The sequence below is a fragment of the Periplaneta americana genome, chromosome 11, assembly GCF_040183065.1.
Source record: "Periplaneta americana isolate PAMFEO1 chromosome 11, P.americana_PAMFEO1_priV1, whole genome shotgun sequence".
Classification (NCBI taxonomy): domain Eukaryota; kingdom Metazoa; phylum Arthropoda; class Insecta; order Blattodea; family Blattidae; genus Periplaneta; species Periplaneta americana.
Window position 1 is genome coordinate 95,078,763 of NC_091127.1, and position 25,266 is coordinate 95,104,028.

Genomic DNA, 25,266 nt, shown 5'->3' on the forward strand with positions numbered 1-25,266 from the left:
TCTGCCACCTCACAAAATTGAAAGATTTCACATATCATGAAGAGACTAGACTTAATATTACTGTAATTATTCACCCTAGACATATCATGCTTTGCCAGTATATAGATCTTCATGAAACCTAACAACAGAGCTGAAAAACAGAAAATGGCCAAAAAGTGACATATCATGTTTTGCCATCCCAGTCTAGACATATTGTCACAGCCTTCTTTGCTACTGCTTCATATTTCGTAATTAATAAAAATACACATGATATATGTAGAATAATTAATTTTATTAGATTTAAATTGTGTTTCTACACTTTCCAATGTCATCTCATTCAGTAGACTTGTACTTCATTTGCTGGAACAAGAGTTATAAATTATAATTGGCAAAGCACCCAGCTCTGTCTTTCACAACAGAAATGCTTATATGGAATATTATCCTCTCAGGAAAAAAATAATAAACCTCTCTACTTAATTCAACTTTGGAGGTGGAGGAGGTACGGGGAGGTTCCCCAGTTTGGGAGGAGGGGGTGGTACAGGATTAAACATTGGGGGTGGAGGTGGCATACCTGGAGGCATTAAAGGTCTTGGTGGTGGAGGAGGGTGAACCAACGGTGGTGGTGGCATTGGTGGAGGAGGAAGATTTGGAGGTGGGCCAGGTGGTCTTATTGGTGGTGTTGGTGGTGGTGGAGGTTTTGCTTGTGGCTGCTGCTTAGGATCATTCTTGAAAGCAAACTGCAGGAAGAACTGCTTTGTGTCCTTATTCCAGTGTGTCCAGAATTTCCCCTCTGTCTTCTCCACTTCACGACTTGGCACCTGTGCGACAGAAACACGTAAAATCACAACTCACAATATATATATACACACATACATACATATACATTTTTCACGATGTTAGATTAGGTGGTCTCCTTTAAAGGATAAATGAATGTCATTTGTTAGATGTTGCAGAAGCCTTTCTAATCTTTTCCTTCTTAGCTGATAGTCCAATATTTGTAGAGGCAGTCTGCAACCACTCAGTTGTATAGCATGTTGTATTCAATTAGGCCTTGTCAGGAATGGGTGTGATTTTTAGTTGATCATTTATTTTGTGATCTAATAAAATATAAATTTTTCCTTGAAATTCAATTTAAAGTACAGTTCCTTGCTTTCAAGTTTCAAAATTCCAGTATCCCGAAGTAAGGAAGGACAGGGTAAATTAGCTTCATTCTCTCTTTGGTCTTAATTTCGTCGACAGTTTTTTTTCTGTTAAAAAGTGTGTCAGCTATTCCTGCCAAATATGTTGTCCACGAGATTTAATGTAATTTGTATTACATGCTAATATGTTAAGTTTCGATTTCACTCTTACCTAATATCTTCCAATTTTCTACTTCCTTCATTGTCCTTATAAAAGTAATATCTGCTGCTTGGATAATTTGTTTCCTTCTCTTTTATTGTAACACTAGTTCGTTTCCATGATTTAAACCAGAAACTGTAATAATTTCACAGAAAATTTAAGCATGTCTCTCTCTCTCTCTCTCTCTGTAATTTTTTTAGGTTACTTTATATTGCCCCATGAACAGTGCTTGAAGTGGGGCAGAATTGTATTCTAATTTCTAATACTTCTTCAAATGCTTTCAAAGCATTCTGCTACTTTTTCGTAATGATCATACCCTCTGGAACACTTCATATTTTTTTTTTTTGTTTCAAAATCTGTTTTAAAAACTAGTTCTATATCAATGTTTGCTAAAGGGTTGGTAGAAAAAAATAAAGAAAATGCAATGGAAGCTCGTAATTAAATGTTTTAAACTTTGATTGTTGAACTGCACTGTTTTCAGAACATGGGAGGCGTGATAGTAGGAGGAAGAAGAATAACGTGCATAAGATTTGCTGATGATATGGGGTTGTTAGCAGAAGAGGAAAGGATACTAAAGGATATGCTACTGGAGCTAAATGACAGCTGTGAGCTGTATGGGATGAAGATAAATGTAAATAAGACAAAGAGCATGGTCATAGGAAGAAAAATGCAGAAGATAAACTTGCGAATTCTAAATGAGCCAGTAGAGCAAATGGACAGTTTCAAATACTTGGGGTGTATAATATAAGCAGTAACATGAGCTGGATCCAGAAAGTCAAAAAGAGGATAGCAATGGCCAAGGAAGCTTTTAATAGAAAAAGGAGCATTTTCTGCGGATCTTTGGAAACAGAACTAAGGAAGAGACTAGTGAAGTGCTTTGTATGGAGTGTGGCATTGTATTGGGCAGAAACATGGACATTACGACGAAGTGAAGAGAAGTGAATAGAAGCATTTGAAATGTGGATATGGAGAAGAATGAAAGTGTGAAGTGGACAGACAGAATAAGAAATGAAGCTGTGTTGGAAAAAGTGGGTGAAGAAAGGGTTTGCAGTGAAAGATCTGCCCTTGGACAGAACACTAAATGAATGAATGTTGAACTGCATGATTATTCCAGCTCTTTCCCCTGTCCCTTTGCTTGCCTGGTTTGTAAACCTAAATGGTAATATTCAATACATTGTGCAGTATTGCCATGCAACAATGTTTCACCACTTAAATGCTCAGGATTCAACAACGAAGTTATCTTCCTTACTTAAAAGAAAGGAATATTTTAAAATAACACTTCGTAATGTATTTATAATATACTTCCCCCTCATGCCAAAACCATGAATGTGCATTTTCTTAGTTCTGAGAATTAGGTGATATGGTCAGCATCACATTCCAAATGCTTCTTACTTCCAAGAAAGACCTGGTACTCAATTTGAGAGATGCTCTTACTTTTAACAATGGATTGTTTTGTGAACTCACGCAACAAGTAAACAGTAAATTAATACCATACACATGGGTCATATCTGAATGCTTATCTCATGGTCGAAAGACTATCCAAATTAATTATTTTTGCAATGGAGACCATGAGGACGAAGAAATTAAATCTAATGGACAGTAAGTAAGTGTATGATATTACTGTAAAGTCGAAATAGTAATGAGTACTGGACTTGGTTAAAAAAGCTGTATACAGACAAGAAACAGCAGAAAAGCAATAGGATACAGAGGATGTATGAGTATTAAGAAACCTTGGATCACTGGAAAAACGTTGATGGAAGAAAGGAGAAAATGGAAAAACACTGACACAGAAGGTAAAAGAAACTACAGGAAATTAAACAATAAACTAAGAGGAGAAAAAACTAATTAAGGGAAGGAGCTTTCGGAGGGAAAATTATTCAGACACTTTAGGCAAATAAAAGGCATAAGGCAAGGATGTAATCTGAGCCCATATCTATTCAATATATATAAATTATAGTACCTCAAGGTGCAGTATTAAGCACAACACTATTCAACATATATATTAACGACCTACCACAAGAGCTGGAAAAGCATGACACTAAAACAGCACTCTTTGCTCATGATTTGGTTATTTGGACGTCACATAAAACCAACGCAGTAGAGAAACTTCAAAATTCCATCCAGTCATCGTTAGTGGCACTTGAAACCCGGTGTTCAAATAATATGATGTCAGCGAACACAGAAAAAACAAACTTTCAACTCTTCTCATTAAGAAAGAAACCAGTGAAAATAAATCTAAACTATAGAGATGATAAGTTACAAAGAACTGAAAATGCAAAATACCTGGGTATACATTTCGACAATAAGCTCACATGGAGAAATCACATTGAACATATCAGCACAAAGGCAACAAATAGTTTTAAATTGCTAAAAAGACTGGCAGGAACGAAATTGGGTAGCTCAAGGAGTACACTCAACACAACCTACAACACATACATAAAGCCTATCTTAACATACTGTGGTGAAGCACTAACCTCATCAACCACAAATAAACAGATATTACAACGCACTCAAAACCAAGCTTTACGTCTCATCACTGGTGCAATCAAAACTACTCCAATTGAAGCCATGCAAATAATCACATCTAATAAACCAGTTGTAACAGATCTAATAAAAAACAATACACGGAGAAGAAACGAAGTGATTTAATGTCCCACACAAAACCTACGAACTTTTTTAAGTCAATGTAAAATCAGGATAGTTTATAAACAGTGAAGTGAACTATTGCTAAAAACAATACAATAACAAGTTTTATGGAATAAACTGCATAACTGGTGAGTGTTTAGTTTATACTACAGTACGTATTACATTATTTAAATTCATGTATAGAGTTACAGTGCATTAAATTATTGGCTTTACCTATCTCCATGTGACTTGTCATTTCCTTAACACATGGACTATAATCACTTCCGATATATCGCAGTTCAGCTATAATGTGGGGTTTAAGTATGTCCCCCAATAACCATGGGCTTTTACTGTATTTACAAGCTTAATTCTCATTGCCCAATCATATCCAATAAAATGGTGCCAGGCCTACTATTTTCCGATGACTGTGCTATTGGTTCTTTTTCGATTACTATGCTATTAATAAAATTTCAAAATACTTTACGAAATGAGACCTGAAAATAAGTGGGAGAAAAACGAAAATTCTGATTTGTAAAAGCGGGAGTAAATGAGAAAAATTATTTTTAAACATTAACCTGACTGATTGTGTTTCTAAATTGAGAACCGCTTTAACAACACTCAACAAACGCAATTTTTTTCGAATTGCGGATTTTGACAGATTCTGGTCAATTGTAATGAGAGGAAAATGATGCAGTGCTCATAATATGACAAAACTCAACATTTTCCGTTGAAAAGAGTGCCTCAATGTAAAGAGATTTTACAAAACTCAACATCTCCAGTTCTTAAATTTTCACAAAACTCAACATATCCTTTAACGTAGCATTTCACAATTTAATCCTGTTTCATAAGCTACAATATTTTATAACAATGTAATACATTTGCATTTTGACAACAGTGACATATTTCGAAGCTCAAATATTATATAATATTTTGTTGTTTCCTGCATTATTTCAGTATAAATCTGGCCACTGTTGTAAGTGCATGTATTCCGTAAGTAGTGATGAAAAGTGGATAAGAACTCTGAGTATTCAAAATCCGTTCAAGCTACTGAAAGGGGCAGGAAGAGTAGGAGCAGGGTATGTTAATCTAAGAATAAGAAATATACAGTCGCGCCTAAAAATGACATTCATCCAAACTAAACTGTTATCATTGAGAACAGGGGAAAAAAATGTGCTGCAGGTCTTTCTGCTTAAATGATCTAATTATTTTCCGAGACAATTTGTACAGAAATAGTATAAAAGTTGAACAGCACAATTTTTTGCTAAAACATATGAAAGTTGATCTACCTAAACAGCATTGAAGGACTTCAAAAAGCTAGAAAGATATGTGTCTATTTCATATTTTGTAAGAGGTGAAAATGGAGAAGATTTCCCAGTAGGCCTATGTGCTGCTACATTTAGGAAAGTGACAGGTATGTTATTACGACATTGAAGGATTATACAGGTCATTTAGAAAAATCTTTACTCACAGAAAAATCCAGAAATTTAACTCTTAGATTGTTTTCAGATTCTTGTGGGTCTCAGAATAAAAATTGCATAATGATTGCTATGCTTGTTGGTTATCTGGAAAGCTCTGAAGTTTTTAAATAAATTAAATATTTCTTTCCTATCCTTGGAAAGCTGTATTCCTCTGGACCGTGTGTTTCGATTGATAGAGAAAGAGCTGAGAACACATGAATATATCACTTTGCCAACAGAGTATTATGAAATTATGGCAAAGTTTGAGGACATAAAAGTTTTGGGCAGACTGGCATACTTATGATTTAAAATAGATAGATAGCAAAATATATTGTAAAAGCCAGATTAACATTTAAAATGTCAGAGATGAGGGTATTTACGTACCAAAAAACTTGTAAGAATCGTGTACAGTTTTCTGTACAAAACATATTTTTCTGCACCAATATAAGTTCAAGTGTTAAGAAAGACTAGTGCTTCTGTAATGTCTAAAGCACCTAACCTTCCACTGGTGAACCATATCAGCAAAAACAAAGCTAACAATGTGAGGAAGTTAATGAGTTACTTCCATAATGATATTTCGGAAGAGGGCAAGGTATTTTATCACAAAGTTTTGAAGGGATATGCCAAAGATTCTGACAATAGAATGGATCATGATGAACCATTGCACTGAGATTATTCTGCACGATTTTGATTTTCGGTGATTTGGGTAATGTATTGCACAAATCATCATCATCATCATCATCATCATCATCATCCTGTCAAGTACTAGTCCCAAAAGAACTGTTACGGCCTGAAAAAGCGATTTTCTTGCCATCTTTTCATAGGTCGACCAAGTGACCGTTTCCCATTTGAACGATACTTTATTGCACAAATAAAAATATTTAATTCATGCAAATGAAGAGTTCCTGTAAGTCAATAACAAATTTTGAAGAAAAAAAAAAAGGCTTGAAATTAGATTTCAGTGTGTTCAATTAACTGTTTTTTAATTCAGCAGTACTTGAGCATTATTTTAAAATACGTATTAATGATTTTGATGAGGATTTTACCAACTGCAAATGAAAAGTAATTAAACATTTTAAGGTATGTGCATTAAAAAAATGAATATGATGAGTTTTGTGAAATTATTAACTTTTATCATTCTTTTTTCCAAATAAATAAGATAACAATAATAGTTTCACTTTATATCAATTAATGCATCTCTAAAAGAGAAACAATGTTCTTTTTTTTTTCAGAATTACAATATCAAATGTCTGAGAATAAACTAAAAAAAAAGTTTCCTGTAAAATTTTTAAAATGGCGTTTGTTGAGTTTTGTGAAAACAGTTCTCAATTCATGTATTTGGGTGTAATATTGTGTGAACAGAAAATATGATTTTCCAACAAATATAGATGAAACGAAATACGCTGTTGTTTTCTAATGCCAGGTGTTTGACAATAAAGTCATTTGACCTCTTGCACTCCAATATTTTTCAAAGATATTATCATGACCAGCCAATGAAGCACAGATTTTGAGGTGTTCTGAATCCATTTCTTGGTTTGAGTTGCACAATGGGCACTTAGGGGACTGATATATTCCAATTCTATGCAGGTGTTTAGCCAAACAATCATGGCCTGTTGCCAATCTAAATGCAGCTACAGACGATTTTCGTGGTAAATCGGGAATTAACTGTGGATTTTGATGCAGAGAGTTCCATTTTTTCCCTTGGGATTGTGTTATCAAATTTTGTTTGTGGAAGTCTAAGTATGTAGATTTAATAAATCTCTTCACAGAGTAATACATAGATTTAGTAACAGGTCTGTAAGTAGCAGTGCTGCCCTTCTTTGCTAAAGCATCCGCATTCTCGTTTCCCAGGATTCCACAATGGGATGGTATCCATTGGAATACAATTCTTTTATTGACTGATATTAATTGAGAGAGCATTTTAGTTATTTCTGCTGTTTGAGATGAAGGTATGTGTTTAGAGACGATTGATAGAATAGCTGCTTTGGAGTCTGACAATATAACTGCATTCCTAAATTTATTGATGTGGCATAGAAGATTCCTAAGACATTCACTTATTGCAATGATTTCACCATCAAAACTTGTTGTTCCATATCCACGTGATCTATAAAGTGAGAAGAGATAGCATGTAACACCTGCACTGGCACCTTGTTTTCTGGAGATCAAGGATCCGTCGGTGTATAAATGAAGCCAGTTTTGTGGAGGGTACCTAATATTAATTGTCTCTAAAACAATTGTTTCAGTATTTCAGTGTTTACTTCTGACTTCAGTATTTCTTCTGTTAAATTTAGATTGTATTCTATATTTAATAGAGTTAAAGGGTTTGGTTTAATTTGTAAGTTTTCTTTTAAATTCGGGATATTGATTTTCTGTTTTAATTCTTGAACAATGGATATGAAACTTTTTTGAGTTTTCAATCTACAGAGAGGACTGTATGAATGCCAATTGTTTCCTGGTAATCTGAAAAGTTTTTTATATTGAATCAGTGCTTTTTCTTCTATTGTCATTTTGATACTGTTAATATTAGTGAGGAACCTCATAGAATCTATTGGAGTTGTTTTGATTCCACCAGTAATGAGTCTGAGAGCTTGGTTTTGAACATATTCTATGTCGTTTATGAAAGGTGAAGTAATTAAAATTTCTCTGCAGTATGTCAGCACTGGCTGTATAAACATTTTGTATGTAGTGTTCAAAGTATTCCTAGAGCATCCCCATTTCTTTCCTGCTAGTCTTTTTAGAAGGGAGAATCTTTTACGAGCTTTTTCAGAAATGTATTTCAAATGGTTGCTCCATGTTAACTTATTATCGAAAATAACTCCAAGATATTTGGATTCATAAGTCCTAGGAAGGTGTTGGCCATTGTATTGGATATTGAATTCTCTTTCTTTTTTACCGAGTGAAAATATTTGGTAGTTACTTTTGCTTAAATTGAGTGTCATCAAATTTGATGTATTCCATTCATGTAGTTGATTTAGAGCTTTAAGAGCAGAATTTTGAATTTTGTCTCTATGTCTGTAAGATCCGGAAGTCCACAAAACTATATCATCTGCAAATAGTGCTGTTTTCATGTTTGATTCCTCTAATAGGGAGGGTAAGTCATTTATATAAATATTGAATAAAGTTGTGCTGAGGACAGCGCCCTGAGGTAGACCTCGATATGTTTGTCTGTAACTAGAAAGTGAATTATTGAATTTAGTGGCAATGAATCTTTGACTAAGGAATTCTGATATCCATCTGAACATATTGCTGGAGATACCTAATTTCTGGAGTTTTAGTAATAATTTATTTCTCCAAAAAGAGTCATATGCTAACTGAAAATCAATACATATTGCCAAGGTATCTTCTTTCTTCTTAAAACTGTCTTTTATTTCTTGGCCGAGGCGTATGATTTGTTCACTGGTAGAGTGTAGTTGTCGAAAGCCGGCTTGTCTTGGTGATAAAAGATTTTGGGATTCTAAATACCAAGTTAATCTGGACTCCATGGTTTTTGCTATCATGCTTAATAGTGCTATTGGTCGATAACTATTAACATCATGAGCAGGTTTCCCTTTTTTGTGAATTGGTACAATGATTGCTTTTTTCCAAGCTGCAGGAATTGAGGTGTTCCATGATAAATTAAAAATGGATAAAAGTACAGACTTGGCTTTTCCCCCCAGATGTTTAAAAAATTCGGAATGAATGATGTTGGGGCCAGGAGATTTCTTGGTTTTTAAATTTTGTATAGCTAGAGTTAATTCTTTGGAAGTAAAATTTTGATGAAATATTTCAGGTTTTGTACTAGTAATATTGTTTTTATTATTTTTATGTAATTCTCTTTTGATAAATTTGTCAGTTTTTTTGATATTGCGATGTAATCTGTGAGAGTTTGAGTAGTGTTTATTAAATGCGTTTGCTATATCTCTACTATCTGTTAGTGTTTTGTTATTATGAATAATAGGTTGGCTAGTATTTTCCTGTGTATTGGAAATATTCTTCAGAAATTTATATGTTTTAGTGCTACTGGTTCTGTAATTAATATTTTCAATAAATTTATTGAAACTGTTCTTTTTTGCTGTTATGATTGCTTTTTTAAGAATGCCAGTCTTCTTCCTCCAATCTTGAGTATCTTCTGGTGTTTTGCTATGTTCTGCTTTGGTTCTTGCTTTATCTCTATCTTGTTTCAATAAATTCAGGTTTTCTGTCCAGAATGGGGTGTATTTTTTTTGTTTGCCTCGTGGAATGTGCTTTTTTGCAATTTTAAGAAGAGATTCACAGAAATATTTGTTCAATCTATCTGAGTTTGTATTTTCCATTAGTGGTGTGTTGAGCTTGAGGTGTTCGTCGAATTCTGTTGTAAATAGTTTCCAATTTGCTTTCTTAAAGTTCCATGTTGTTTTGTTATTGTAGGGTTCTTTTCTTCGGTTTTGGTGGAGATGGATAGAAGCAATGATGACTCTATGGCCAGATCCAGGGTCTTCAATTATTTTTTTCTTGGTTTCATGATGGATATCTGATGTTACTAGTAATAAGTCTGGATTTGTACCAGAACCAGAATAATGAATGAAAGTAGGGGGATCTTCTTTTCTGTAGACAAGTTCTGCGGTTGTAGTATTTAGGAGGTCCATGATCATTTTTCCAGGTTGGTTTACATTATCGTAGCCCCAAAGTTGGGAGTGGGCGTTAAAGTCACCAATTATGATAGTTTTAGGTTGTATATCAAGTAAAGTTAGATCAAGGGGATTATTAGGTGGGTTATAGGCACTGTAGATTTTGAAATGTTGTTGATTTTTCCATACTTCAATTTTTATTAGTTCTAATTTGTCATGATTATCCATTTCTTTTATGATTTGAAAATTTGTAATTAATTTCTTTGATGTATCTGCGAGAATTCCACTACTGATCTGTCTACCTTTGGATAACAGTTTCATATTAAAACCTTCAAAATTAAAATATTTTTGAAATGAAATATTATAACTAGTGCAACACCAAAAACATAGTAAGACTAAATAATATAATAAGAGTATTTATGTTTTCATTTGTGAGCCAATAAAATAAAATAGTAAAAATTTATGGCATGATTTGTGAGGTAAAATCTAGTTTTTTTTATTTGTTCATTTATTAATTTTTTGTAATTTTATTTATTTATAATCAAGTTTTGAGTTTTGTAACTATACTGAAACATTTACATCATTTAAACATACATTTTAAATGCAACTTTCTTATCTCTTTTGTACTTAATTTGTCAAAATATTTTTTTAAAAACTTAAAATTGTCATTGGATTCACCAACATTAGAGACTTGAAACGACTTTTACTGAAGAGTAAATGAGTGATCAGAACCAACCAGGTATCACTGGTGAGACTGTTCTTGCTTAAAACAAGCAATGCTGAAATTGGATGATGATAATAATGGTGATGATGATTATTATTATGTAACTTCATTATTAAATGATTATATTGAATATGTTATCACTGTTAACAAAAATAATGTTAAAATATTAAATATATGCAAATTTTCATCAGCATCACCAATTTTTATGGTAGCAAAAAAGCATGGAAAAATATACACTGAAACTGGAATACATAAACAAACCCTAACAGAAAGCAACTGCAACTTTCAGCTTGACAACACAACATGTACAATAAGGTTAAAAAAGAATAGGCCAGTGACAAAGTTCCAGAAACAGAACAGTGCGCATGCCCGTCTTCTTGAAGCTTCAGTTTAAAAGATGACACAATTAAACTATGTAAATATGCTGTATTTTATTCTAAAATATGTTATAAAATAAAACGAAGGGTTCATTCTAGCTGCATCAGGACCTCGAAGAGTGAAATAGCAATAAAATAGACAAATACTAAATCTATCGAAACGGGGTACAACATTTATTGAAATGAAGAAAGCTATGTAATACGCTGGATTGAAGTATGAGCCATTGTAGCATAGGTGGCTTAAGCACGGGTCTAAACCAGATGGCATTGGTTATAGTAGGTTCGAATCTACGTTAGTCTTAATTTTTTACATTACAAATTTACCATAATAAGTTTTTATAAACACCATTTACACAAGTACCAAGTGGCGACATCGCCTTGAATGTTTAGTAAACAGTACAACTCCTCCCCTGGGGAACACTCTTGTCTGTTAAAAAAACCGTCTGCATTTATATCTGATTTATAGCTTTTAAAAATATGTTTAACTACAACATTAAAACATGTTACCATTGTAAACATAAATTTAGTTCTATTTGTTTAATAATGGCAATACTGAAGTGATACTGTTTACCATTCTTCAGTTTGTTCATATTGGAGTTTAGCTTTCTGTATTTTTTGTTTATCTATATTCTTCACAGGGAGCATTCACATTTTTCCAGTCGAAGTCCTGCTGGATAGTAGCATAAGCTATATGGTCCACAACATTATTTTCAAATGTTTTGTTGCAGTTCGATGAGACCTTATGCCATGCTCTCTAAAATGTCTCCTCACGGTTAGTGGGGAGCCGGGAAAGTTGAACGCCATCTTCAATTCAAAGGCACTTTCAACTTCTCTGATTAAGATGGCGTCCTCTTCCCTTGTAGAGATGTGAGGCTGAACAGGTGGTTTGTGGATGAAATACTAGTCCCTACCACAAGCCTTTTTTTTTTTGTTTATATATGTTTTTTGCATAATTTTTGTTTATTTATGTTTGATGTGCTTCTGATTTTTGAGGAAACCTAATAATAGCAAATGAATGATGGCTATAATATGTTTGCAAGGCTTGCATAACCAAGTTTATTAACAAGTTCCACTAACACTTGTCATTAAAAATATAAAATAATACAATAAAAAAATCAACCATGCCGGGAAGTGAACTTACAACCTCTTCTTTCGAAATCAGAAATCTTACCCCTATGCTATACCACACTATAGCACTTGCTGTATTGTAGACGGATCACAATCAAAGAATCAACCGGAACAAACATCACAACATTGCCTTCGAATTCAATGAGTTTACTTGTGTGAACCTGACTTAAAAACTACATTTAAACTACCAAGTGTTAGCCCATCCTTTTTGAACCCAATTGTACCTTCATAAAATAGACATTTCAGTCGGAAACCAGTACCATCTGTGAAGAAAAAAATTGCAAAATGGATAGTAGCCACTTACAATTTTTTTATTTTTTATTTTTTTATTATTTTTTTTTATTATTATTTTTTTTTTTAGTTGTAAACCGGAATGCATTGTCCTCTATGTGATTATATCCACCATATGTATTCAATTTTTTTTTTTTAAGTTATTACTTGTATACCAGTATGTATTTTCCTGTATGTGCTTTGGTCCTGGTTGAGTGGAAGAGAAGGTTTAAAGGCCTTAACTCTGCCAGGGAAAATAAAACTATTATTATTACTATTATTACAGTGCAAAAGACTAAATAAAGATCTTGAGGAAAATAAAAACACCAATCTGCCTTTATTGCATCATAGGAAGTAAATGGAATAAAATCTCCAATGCTGTCATTGAAAGAAAAAGCCATCTAAGATACATAACCTATTTTAAATTTTAACACTTTTAACATGTCGACTAAACAATTTTAAATTTTTAAACAAAGTGTTGAAGTAAACTAAAATCAATCAATGAAAAAAAGAGATTGAGTGTGTACATGTATATGAAGAAGTGAGTGAATATGAGAAACAGATGAAATCATCGCACCTCTTTTTAACCCCATTTCAAGCATTGACCGTAACATTTTCTAAATAACTTGTTTGAAATCCTTATGATGCAAATGTTGCTTTTGAAGCAATTAACAAGTGAGATGTGCTTCAGTTTTTCTCCTAAAAAGATACTTTTACAGAATACTAATGAAGTTTTCATATTCCAAGTACATTATGCACACCATACAAAGAATTTTGGAGATCACTTCTTTTAGCTTCTATCACAATCACGTTATCAACATATAAAAACACTCTGAAGTTGGTATTTGAGCAATGATATTCTACTTTTGTCCTCCATTCTCTAAGAATATCTTGTATTTCTTAATAATTCTATAAAAATAAAACAGGAAACCAACCTTAAATGCAATTGTTTCGTATGGTTCTGCAGCAAACAGCAAGTATTGCCATTTTCTGTCTGGAGGTTCGACCTTCTGTTCATATGCTGACATGAAACGATGCCTAGGTGCTATGCCTTCTGCAATTTCTGTAAGTAAAACATATTATATACTGGTATAGGCATATTTATTAATCACATCATGCATCTCTGTACAATGAAACACAGTACTGGCACAGTGAGGGGAAAGTTTTTGAGGTAAACCCACTCCAAAAAAAAAAAGCTCTTCAGTTCTGCAACATAATCACAGTGACTTACTTCCAGTAATACACAACCTATTCACAATAATGACAACTGTCCCTGTAATTACTCATACTCCTGAAATGTCATTTTCATCATTTTATCTTTGGAATAGCATACAGTAGGAGCACCTTGATGGACTGTACATACATGAGAAAGTTCCTGTGAATGAAAATTATGTGCTCAAAAAACTAGCTAAGAAAAGCAGAAGGTTGAAATGCACTGTATGCGGCTTCAAAGTATAATAAAAGAAAAATGGCAGTCGGTCATTTTGTCGCACTTAATTTTTTTTTATTTCAACACAAACTATTTTTCATTTTGTCACATGGCAACACTAATGATAATGAAAATTTAAGTTTGGGCTCACATATTCTAGATATCCCATGTTCCTCAAGTACTATAAAAGGGATATTTCATTTGAAATGTATTGTTCATACCAATTCAAGATTAACGGTTCCTTACAATTTTGTCAATTCTGATTTTTTTTTATTGTCCTTCCCATTTCTAACATTTTTAGTAGCCTACTTCACATTTAGTCTTTGCTTTTATTTTAATACATCTATGACCGTGAAGATAGGTGGACATGTCTTACAAAATTAATGCTGCAGTCCATAGTGGTAACATTCTTCTGCATCTGTAGTTCATACAGTTCGAAATTGTGGTGCTTCAGCTTGAAAAGTTTGATGTTTTAATATAGTTTTCCAGAATATAAGAAAATAAAAAAATTTCATTAACAGGAGGGACTACTGATATTAGTTCTGCAAGAAAAATCTGATGCTGTTAAATAGGAAAGCCAGAAAAGTAAAAGTTTTTAACCACTTTCGAATTCCAGATGTTCTGTTTCCGAACTCCTGTAACTTACTTACAAATGGCTTTTAAGGAACCCGCAGGTCCATTGTCACCTGCAGGTCCCTTGTCGCCCTCACATAAGCCCGCCATCGGTCCCTATCCTGTGCAAGATTAATCCACTCTCATCATATCCTACCTTCCTCAAATCCATTTTAGTATTATCCTCCCACCTATGTCTCGGTCTCCCCAAAGGTCTTTTTCCCTCCGGTCTCCCAATTAATACTCTAAATGCATTTCTGGATTCGCCCATACGTGCTACATGCCCTGCCCATCTCAGATATCTGGATTTAATGTTCCTAATTATGTCAGGTGAAGAATAAAATGCGTGCAGTTCTGCGTTGTGTAACTTTCTTCATTCTCCTGTAACTTCATTCCTCTTAGCCCCAAATATTTTCCTAAGAACCTTATTCTCAAACACCCTTAATCTCTGTTCCTCTCTCAAAGTGAGGGTCCAAGTTTCACAACCATTCAGAACACCGGTAGATTTTTTGACAGCAGACTAGATGACAAAAGATTCTCAACCGAATAATAACAGGCATTTCCCATATTTATTCTGTGTTTAATTCCCTCCCGAGTGTCATTTATATTTGTTACTGTTGCTCAAAGATATATGAATTTTTCCACCTCTTCGAAGGATAAATCTCCAATTTTTATGTTTCCATTTCGTACAATATTGTGGTCATGAGACATAATCAGATACTTTATCTTTTTGGGAGTTACTTCCAAATCTATCGCTTTACTTCCTTGAAGTAAAATTTTCGGTTTTTCCCTAATTGTTTGTGAATTTTCTCCTAACATAGTCATGTCATCTGAATAGACAAGAAGCTGATGTAACCTGTTCAATTCCAAACCATGTCTGTTATCCTGAACTTTCCTAATGGCATATTCTAGAGCAAAGTTAAAAAGTAAAGGTGATAGTGCATCTCCTTGCTTTAGCCCGCAGTGAATTGGAAAAGCATCAGATAGAAACTGGCCCATACGGACTCTGCTGTAAGTTTCACTGAGACACATTTTAATTAATTGAACTAGTTTCTTGGGAATACCAAATTCAATAAGAATATTATATAAAACCTCTCTCTTAACCAAGTCATATGCCTTTTTGAAATCTACGAATAACTGATTTATACATCATTTTCTTTCATTTTTCTAAGCCAACTTTGTCCTAAGTGAAATTTATACTCTGTAATCGTAACATTGGGAAAATTAATTTTGACAGCACTGTGTGATGCTATTTCATAATCTATCAAAAGCTTTGAAATGATTAACCAAATGATATTTGGAGACATATTTTCTTCAGGAAGCACCACGTGTTATATGTTTGGGTACACCACATGTTGTTATATGTTTGGGTATTAGCATTTTGCAAGAAAACAAGTAACCATACGAATATGTGTGTGTGTCTAATGCTTACCCACTTCACTTTGCATGATACGAGTTCCCCGTACTGCGGATGACAGGACTGTGACCCATTTTCAAATTGCACACCACTTCGGCGGGCCACGTTATGCATATCACAGGATTATTGAAAGCAGTAACACATGAATGTATAGTGTACATTTGATATAATTGATTGGGAGCATAATCAAAAGTATTGTTAGCCAAAACAATATTGCATTCATTATTCATGAGAGAAAATCGATTTGTTTAAAAGTTATTAAGGAAATTTTACTGTTGCTATCCACATACAAAAATTGTTGGTCTCTTACACAGAGGGCCTGAGTTCGATTCCCAGTCGGGTTGAATTTCCTGGTTGAAGTTTTTCAGGGTTTTCCCTCAACCGTAAGGCAAATGCCAGGAAATTCGAGCCACAACATCCCTGAATATCACCGGCTTCATTCATCACCGAAATCATATTCATAACAAATCAGTAATACATGTAGCGGTACGGGGCAAAGGGAAGGAAAACTACGGGATGGCGCGGAGCAGAGAGTGCAGGGGGAATATCTAGAAGAGTAACCCTCTCAAAGGTTCGCAAAACCACACGAATCGAAGATTCGAGAACGTGTGATTTAATAAATAAAAGGGCGAGTGAGTCTTCGAAAGTTAGTCTTCAGTCAGCCTTCAAGTCTTGGACAGCAGCAAGCAAGGTGGACCTGATTTGATGTGCAGTGAACTTGAATGAGTCCATAACTCTGGCAGTATCCAGGCGAGTGCGACGTATCCAGAGGCTTGGGTTCGATGTGTAGTGAACTGTATCTGGAAGGCTTGAGTTCGATGTACAGTGAACTTGAGTGAGTGAGCTAAAAGAACTAGCCAAGGCGAACAAACTTTGAACTGAAAAAATGTTATGTTTTATTTAACGACGCTCGCAACTGCAGTGGTTATATCAGCGTCGCCGGATGTGCCGGAATTTTGTCCCGCAGGAGTTCTTTTACATGCCAGTAAATCTACTGACATGAGCCTGTCACATTTAAGCACACTTAAATGCCATCGACCTGGCCCGGGATCGAACCCGCAACCTTGGGCATAGAAGGCCAGCGCTATACCAACTTGCCAACCAGGTCGACAACTTTGAACTGAGAACTGACAGTTTTGTTCTGCAAGTGCTTCATGAACATTAGTTGAAATTACGAGTACATTGTTGTTCTTCTCAATAATACACGTGTATTGTCATTGTCGTTGTGTGGAGTCCAATAATGACTGTGTTACTGTGTTGAGTGGAATACATATTGTTGACGGGTGTGTGCTTAAAGTAGAAATAAAAGTCACATTGTTGTATAAAAGTTACAATACCCTGATTCATCAATGTTTAAAGGTTTCTATTTCTCACAGTCTCTTTCACTGTAAACTTCCATGTCTGTTACTTTTGATTATTTCAAAGGCCATGTTTATAAAATCTTAACATGTTAAAATCACATCTTAGTACCTATATAAAACTCTAAAAGGATATATGTTTATGAAATATTAACATATTAAAATACACACTCATTTAAATCTGTAAAAGAGTATTTGTTTAAAATAAATTCGCTAAAATGCTTCCAATATTCCAGTGGTTACTTGTTAATTCCCTAACCACTATACAAAAAACCAAATGTACTACTGTACATTATCACTAAGATTAAGCAAAGGCACACTTTGCTTGCCCAAGATAGGCTACAGTAGTGTACACTGTACAGCACTGCTAAATTAAACATGTTGAATTGTGAACATGCCTACATTAAAAGAAGTGCGATGAAATGAAACCTATGTCCTAAAGGTAAAATGTGATGAAATGAACTGCAGCAAGAAAAATTTTCATTCCTTGTTTACGCATCAGCACAATAAGTGATACCTGGTGTGAAAGATAAATTTTCAAACAGGATTTTTTTTTATGGCACTGGCATGTCGCTATAATGCATTACACATGTGCATAGTTGTTATACTGGGTATTTTTGCCGACAAAGTAAATGCTGTATTTGCGGCTATGTGAACTCAACAGCAAATGGATTTCTGTTTGCTTTATTTGGGATCTATTTAGCCCAATGAGAAGTTCTGCTTCATTCAAACTGTAATTATAGAGTAATGGCACATCGAAGTTTTGTTACCGTATAGCTATATTATAGTCAGTTTTGAAACATTTTTCAATAACAGCAGCAATAATAATAATAATAATAATAATAATAATAATAATAATAATAATAATAATGCCACTCCACTGACTATAGTCCAAATCAGCTTACTTAATACTCTTAACGGTGAAACCTAACTATTTTTCCCCCAATTACTACATATACTAGTGGATTATGGCAATTTTCTAGTCGTAAGGTTGAATTTTCTTTTGCCAACTTCTCATTCAGTGTAACGTATTGTTTAGTTCCACTGGAGACAATTCGACACATGCAAGGCAGAAGCTTATTGTTCTTAGCAGCCTGTTAGTGCAAGTTCAGGGTTATTGCTTAGTTTTCAGTGTACAGTTAATACTTTGTTATGGGTTTTTAAATTATTTTATTTATAAAAAAAAATGTCGAAGAGAGTAAAAGAACTATTGGCTCCCAAGGGAGAGAAATTGTTCTAAGTGTCAGTGAATATTTTGAGAAAGAATGTGACAATAAAGGACTCTTATTACCAGTAACACAAGTAGTTCAAAGAACAGCCGATGCCACTGTTGTGAATAAGTGTACAATGTCGCAATTTACAAAAGAGGGATTCAGGCAATCCGGAAGTGAAAGCAATAAACTTCGAACCCCTGTAAAGTATCACGAAAAGGCAAAACCTATCACGAACTTAGACAGTTTTAATCTTGATGCTATTTGTCGACATATTTATCATTTTGGTGAAATTTCAACAAGCAAAAGGTTAGTACATTTGCTGAATGAGGCTGGCCTATTCAGTGAGAAAGTGACATCACTGTCAGTGGTTCTGAAAGCTCTGAATTTTAAATACAAGAAATTCAGTGGTCGTAAAGTGCTAATGGAATGACAAGATATTGTAATGTGGTGTTGTCATTTCCTCCATATTATGATCAGCATAGACTTTGGAAATGTGATTTTCACTGATGAGACCTGGGTGAAAGCTAACCATGGTGTTTCGCATGTGGACAGACGATATTGTGATTCCACCTTGATACTACCTGTAGGTAAGGGAGGGTGCATCATCGATGTGTGTCATGTGGGATCAGTCCATGGGTTTGTAGAAGATGCTTTATGGGCTTCTCAGTCCAAGACTATCACGAGGAGATGGATGTTGCCCACTGTAACACCTGGTTTTCTGAAAACCTACTGCCCAATATTCTTCCCAGGCAAACAATTGTCATGGACAGTGCCACCTATCATTCAACCCAAAATGACAAGCCTCCAACAATAGCATCCAGAAAGACGAATACAATTAACTGGCTACAACATAAACAAATTCATGCAAAGAGGAACTGAGAAAAGTGGAACTATTGCAGCTCATGAAAACTTCACAAATCTGAGTTCCCCATATACGAAATAGATACCCTCGCATAGCAAGCAGGACAGACTGTAGTTCGTCTCCCTCCTTACCATTGTACGTACAATGCAATTGAAAATACATGGGGTTTACTTAAAGGTATAGTGGTAAAGGAAAATACTCTTCTGCCTTTCACAACAGCTAAAGTTTTCCAGTTGACTGAAGAAGCTGTGAGAGAAGTGACACCAGAAAATTTGCATGCAACTGTGGAACATACAAAGAAGATTATGTTTGAGGCGTGGGAGAAAGAAGGTGTGACAGAGCAGCAAGTTGAGAACTTCAACATTATCCTCAGAGAGGAAGAGATAACCTCTGATAACTCAGATGACGACAATCCTGCACAAACCGAGGTCGAAGGTGATGAGGATCTTGGTGTGGCGTCCCTGAAGTGGTAATCAGTAAGAACTATAACTTCCTCCTTTTAATTACTTGCTAATAATTTTAGCATTTCATTTTATCTATCAATGCAACACTTGTGTCTATAAATTTCAGACTCATTGATCAGCTGTTATAGCATTATTAATTTTATTATTTTAATGTAGCATCTAGACACCGATCAGGTTGGGCCTCCTCTAGCTTGGAGTTAGCAGTCAGCTCGTAGGAGCCTCCATACAGACACATAGAGGACAGAACATTAACGAAGGGGATATAGGAGCAACATGGATTTTTATAGTATTTAATCAATATAGACGTAATTTTTTTACTTGGTTATTTAGCGTCGATGAAACTGATGATAGTGAGATTGTATTTGGCTAGATGAGGCCGAGGATTCGTCATAGACTACCTGATATTTACTTTACAGTTGGGGAAAACCTCGGAAAAACCCAACCAGGTAATCAGTCCAAGGTGGAATCAAACCCACACCTGAGCGCAACTCTGGATTGGCAAACAAGTGCCTTAGGCGACTGAGCTAAGCCGGCGGCCATAGATGTTATTTATGCAATATAAATATTTCAATTAAATTTCAAACAAATTTGAAATCAGCGCGATGATTTCTATCACAATCTGCAGTTCTAACAGACCAAAGTTGTCACTCTGCATACGGAAGTCCGCCAGTTGAAATGTGTATTTAACTTAGAAACTGGTACAGATTTCGAAAATGAACCTGTTTAAAAAGTAATTCTCATTCTTTGTAAACATTTCTCTTGCTTTCACCTCTCATCTAAAGTGAAAAATAAAAAAGTTTGCCACTTAACAACTTTTGAGGGTGCCAATGTCTATTTTGAACAGATCACTTCGAAGTTAGTTTTTTTTTTTTTCAAAAAAGGGTTTCATAAACAAATGAACGCCGAAAATTACACTAAATGGCTTTGTAGCATGTTGGATAACATAACCTCCTTCCTCCTCTTCAGAATTCAAGTAATCGTACTGCATTTCATCTGCCAGCCACCGAAACGATTTGTTAAAATTTAACAGATGAAGGACGAGGTGTTAAACTAACAGAAGTTTTAACAAGTCATTAGTCTTAATGTATGTTGATGAAACGGACATTCTGTTAAATCTCCTGTTAAATGTTGATGAAACTGACCATGAGTTTTGTAACCTAGTGACTTAAAAGACAATACATGCTTTTGTTTAGCATTCTTTCAGCAGTGTGTATATACATAGTTATGATTATTATAAGTAAAAATCTGCGAACACTGACCTGGATAATCAATCTGGAAAAGCAAACTCTGCTGCCCACTTTCAGGCTCTCGTTGCTTAGTGACTCTGTATCCAGGACGACCAATCTTCACAAACTTTTTTGGCTCTACTCTCGGCTTTTCAGGAGCAGGCTGAAATAATAATTATGTACATACAGAAACAGATTCGTTTTTGAACTATAACGAGTTATATTATATTTATATTTCTCCTTACCTCTATTCAGCACAAGTACCTGTTAACATTAAATGCTTATTTGTGTCAAAGAAGATATTTATATAAGTAATATTGAGGTTTCATTTCCCTACACATTGATTTGTGAGAAAGTGAAACAATTCAGAGTAATATGTACATGAAAAAGAAAGAAGAGTTTATATACAATTAAAGACATCACAAAGAAAATTGAAGTCCAATTTTTCAAATTGAAATTATACTGATATTAAAAGAAAGTGAAAACAGTATCTAAATTCTTTACATCATTCATATTCAAGGCTTAATTACACTATTCTTCTGCACTTCGGAATATGGTTGGTTGATTTCCATTTTCTCTATATATGTCCAGCTAAGGCCCTTGTGAAATTCTGTTTCTAAGGTAAGGACACTAGAAAGGCAGAATTATTACTTCCAAATTTTAGATATCAGAAAACACCACTCGAATATACTCAACAAAGTCATATGCACTTGAAAGTAGAAACTGCAAATTGACAATTAAATTAGACACATCATATTGTGACCAAGACATAATAATGTCATGTAACAAACAATGCATGCATTCCATAGGCCTGTCCTTATTCTGAATAAGACATCACCATCACCTTGTTGAGATTCCTTCATTATGCTCCTTGCGAGCCTGCCTCGACTTTTCTTTATTCTCTAGTTTTGCCCGCTACATGGCAAGTCTTAGAGAGCAGACGGTCATCTCCCCCTGGCTTCCACCCTCGCTGCCCTTGTTGAGTAAGGGGTGTTCGGATGCTCCCAATGACTGGCTATTTTGCCTCGTCAATATTGCATCACCCACCCTGCCAATGCAACCAGTGTAGCCCACACAAGTAGTTTACTTTAAAATCCAAGAGGGCATTCAGGCGAGACACGGATCATTAAGTGGGGGACTTGCCTTCTCCCCATTGGTCCTTGCCAATGTGACGTCACTAGTCACGTGATGGGTGGGGGAGCCAGCCTTTATAAGCTCGTGTCGAACGTGCTAAAGACCAGTGGGCCTTTCATCTTCAAACTAACTACTTCTCTTCTCCTCTAAGCGCTTCACTCTCTCACCTTCTCTTCCCACATTCACCCCCGGCTTGCTCAACTCTAGTCCTTCCCTCAAACCCCCTGCAGTGGTCGGAGTCGCGGGCCATGTCTAGCAAGCTTGATAACTGCATCCCATCTCTTCATCAGTCGGAGTCGCAGGCCATGTTTGCGAGCTCGGTAGGTGAAGATACCTAGTTCACATCTCCCTCTTACTCACCTTAATCGTCCCCTTTTCTTTCGAGCAAGTTTAGTTTCCAGATACTCCCGTTACCCCTAACTTCTTATATCTCCAGTCCTAGCTCCGTCAGCTCTTCAACTAGTCTCAATCAGAGTCACAGGAACATATACTTCAATATTCGGTATTTTTTTAACGACACTCCCGTTTCCCCTGCCCAAGACCGAGTAGAGGAACTAATTATTGAAATAAATATCTGTATCTGTAAGCAGAGTTTTTCCTTTCAACATCACAACATCATCCCCACACGCACACTTCGGCCTATCTTGCCTTGTCACTCCTGTTTCCCCTCTCAATACCTGCGACTACAGCATTTAGCAGAGGGACATCAGCGGAGACCGGCGCACGACAATTGCCTAACATCGTTCCATCATCACCCCCACGAGAGTTCATGACAGGATGCGGAGTTGGAGAGTTCATGCCAGGACACATTGAAAGAGAGTCGACGATGGTATGTGGTGTTGGAGAGTTCACGACAGGATGCAGAGTCGGAGTGTTCACGCCAGAACGCATGGAGAGAGAGTCGACCACAGGACGTGTAGTTGGAGAGTGGCATTGGAACAGTGAACTTCGAGTCCGGAGACATCTATGCATGGGAACGGGCGGTGTGTCCGCTCAGACTGGAGTTCGTGCATTGCTGAGTACACGAAAGCACTTGTATTCGTGAATACCAGAGTCGTCAGGTGGCTACATACCAGATCGGATTGGTGTGTCCGGTTAGAGTGGAATCTTCTGGGAGTGAACCACTACATTGGAAAGAAGGCAGCAGTCTTTGTGATTGGGAATCACATTTTCTATGGGGTGGTGCAAGCTTATGGTGTACTGACTATGCGGCATTTGAAATTGGAAACGCCGGAGTCGAGTTAACCACAAAACGTCACACACATTAGTTACGAGTTATTTATGGATAGTTGGCGGCACCAAGGTATGTGCTGGCCAGGGGACGCTGGACATGTTGGAATCATGCTGCCAGGTTGTGGACTGCTACTCAGGCTTGAGTGGTATATTTCAAGGTTTAGTGATAGTGCTTATGACATGGAGGTATGTACTCAGTTTTATTGCCAAGGTGAAAGTACGATTACTCCCGTTAATGCGGAAAGACATGTGTGTCTGGATGATAAGTACGCATTTACCGGAAGTACATGTTGGACTCTTATGGTGGAGTTATGTAGAAGAAGAATGGACGTCTTCCCTAGTTGTAGAGTTCGCTAGATTTTTGTCAATACTCATTAGTCACCTTCTCATTCATTTTAGGGTAGTAATATGTATCATAGTTTGTCATTCTTAGTTTTAGTATTTCATTTAGTATAATAAATTATCATTTAGTTGTTAATCATTTATTATTTGCTCACTCCTATGTAACAATGAGACAACTCGGAGGTGCTTCGATAGAAGCACGATCCACAGATCTTTGGGGAATTGGGAACCTAGCAGATTTAACCATTAGAGAGAGAAAGTATGGTTTTAACACACTACAGTGGAAGTGAGATTAGATGTAGTCTAGAGAGAAAGGCTTAATATGTTACAGTCGTAGCAGACGACAACTACAACTTAACTATACCATTCTACGGAATTTCTTTGTTGCATGGTGATTTATTTTGTATGCTAGCATATTTTTCATCATTTGTACATATTTCTGTTATATGATGAACGGTGATCAGCATTTCCTGGTTTTCTTCGAGACTACGGGAGCTGGTGGTCTCTTCCGTACTTCTCATCCAAAGTCTCGTCTTGTCATTTCCATTCTTCCGGATACTAACAGGTGACCTTAATTTATGCAGTTGTGATATTTTTTTTGACTTTGTATCTTGGTAATTTCATTGACATTGCCTCCCCATATTTGGGCTTGAGGGGAGGGAGGTTTGGAGTTTCACTCCTTCACTAGTTCTGTCATTTGGGCTGCCAGTATCGGTGATGATTTTTCGGGTGGTATTGTTATAGGGACTGTTGAACGTCCTGCCATCTTGGACATTTGGTAGGCGAGATGGATATGAAGTTTTTGGTATGGTTAGTTTGGCATTTTGTTTGGGATTGCTTTTGGTAGTATGGGATTGAGTTATTGTACCTTGACGGGTGGAGTTTTTTTTGTTGGTTTCCTTATTTTCCGTTGCAGGGTTATTCTTTGTTCTATATGTGGTTCTTTGACTGAGTTTTTTGGTTGGTTTTATTCAGCCATACCTTTTTGGGGAAAAAGGTAGGCTGAAGTATAAGGGGGGGGGGGGAGTATGTGGCGATTGGTTTTCGCCACCGCTCATTTCCTTTGTTTTCATCTATTCGTTCACCTTTCATGACATAGATGGCAGTACTCATGTTATCATCTTATCATCCTTCCTTACTTTTTCTGAGACCTTACGCGAGGCTAGAGGCTTTAGTATCTCTTTAATTGTGACACGATCACAGTTCATGTCTTTGATTCGCGCATTTTGTATTTCCGTCGTTGGGCAATTCTAGTATGTTCTGTAAGGCTTGAGGGGTTTGGTCTTTCGTGTAAGAGGCAGTTATAGAGCGGGAGTCGACATGCGAGGTTGGACTTGGAAGTCAGGCAGAGACGACTTGACAGGTGCCCCGACTAGGAAGTTTGGTACTGATAGTAATGGAGAAGACTCGAGTGATAGAGTTTGATATGAGTAGTCCGTGAGATTGGAGTTGGTAATTACATTGAGAGATACTCGAGTCAGCGACATTGGA

The 25,266-nt window shown here is 35.8% G+C and overlaps 1 protein-coding gene across 1 annotated transcript in view; it reads right to left on the bottom strand.

Annotated features, from left to right (window-relative positions):
* Window positions 1–250: 250 nt before the first annotated feature.
* Window positions 251–25,266, bottom strand: part of Sf3a2 (splicing factor 3a subunit 2) — a 95,443-nt gene continuing 70,427 nt past the window's right edge. Inside the window, exons 4-6 of the mRNA XM_069839792.1 lie at window positions 21,100–21,229; window positions 13,420–13,547; window positions 251–797 (exon numbers count right to left, since the gene is read on the bottom strand). Of these exons, the coding sequence (XP_069695893.1) occupies window positions 453–797; window positions 13,420–13,547; window positions 21,100–21,229 (603 nt within the window). The 3' untranslated portion in view covers window positions 251–452. The remainder of the gene's footprint in view (window positions 798–13,419; window positions 13,548–21,099; window positions 21,230–25,266) is intronic.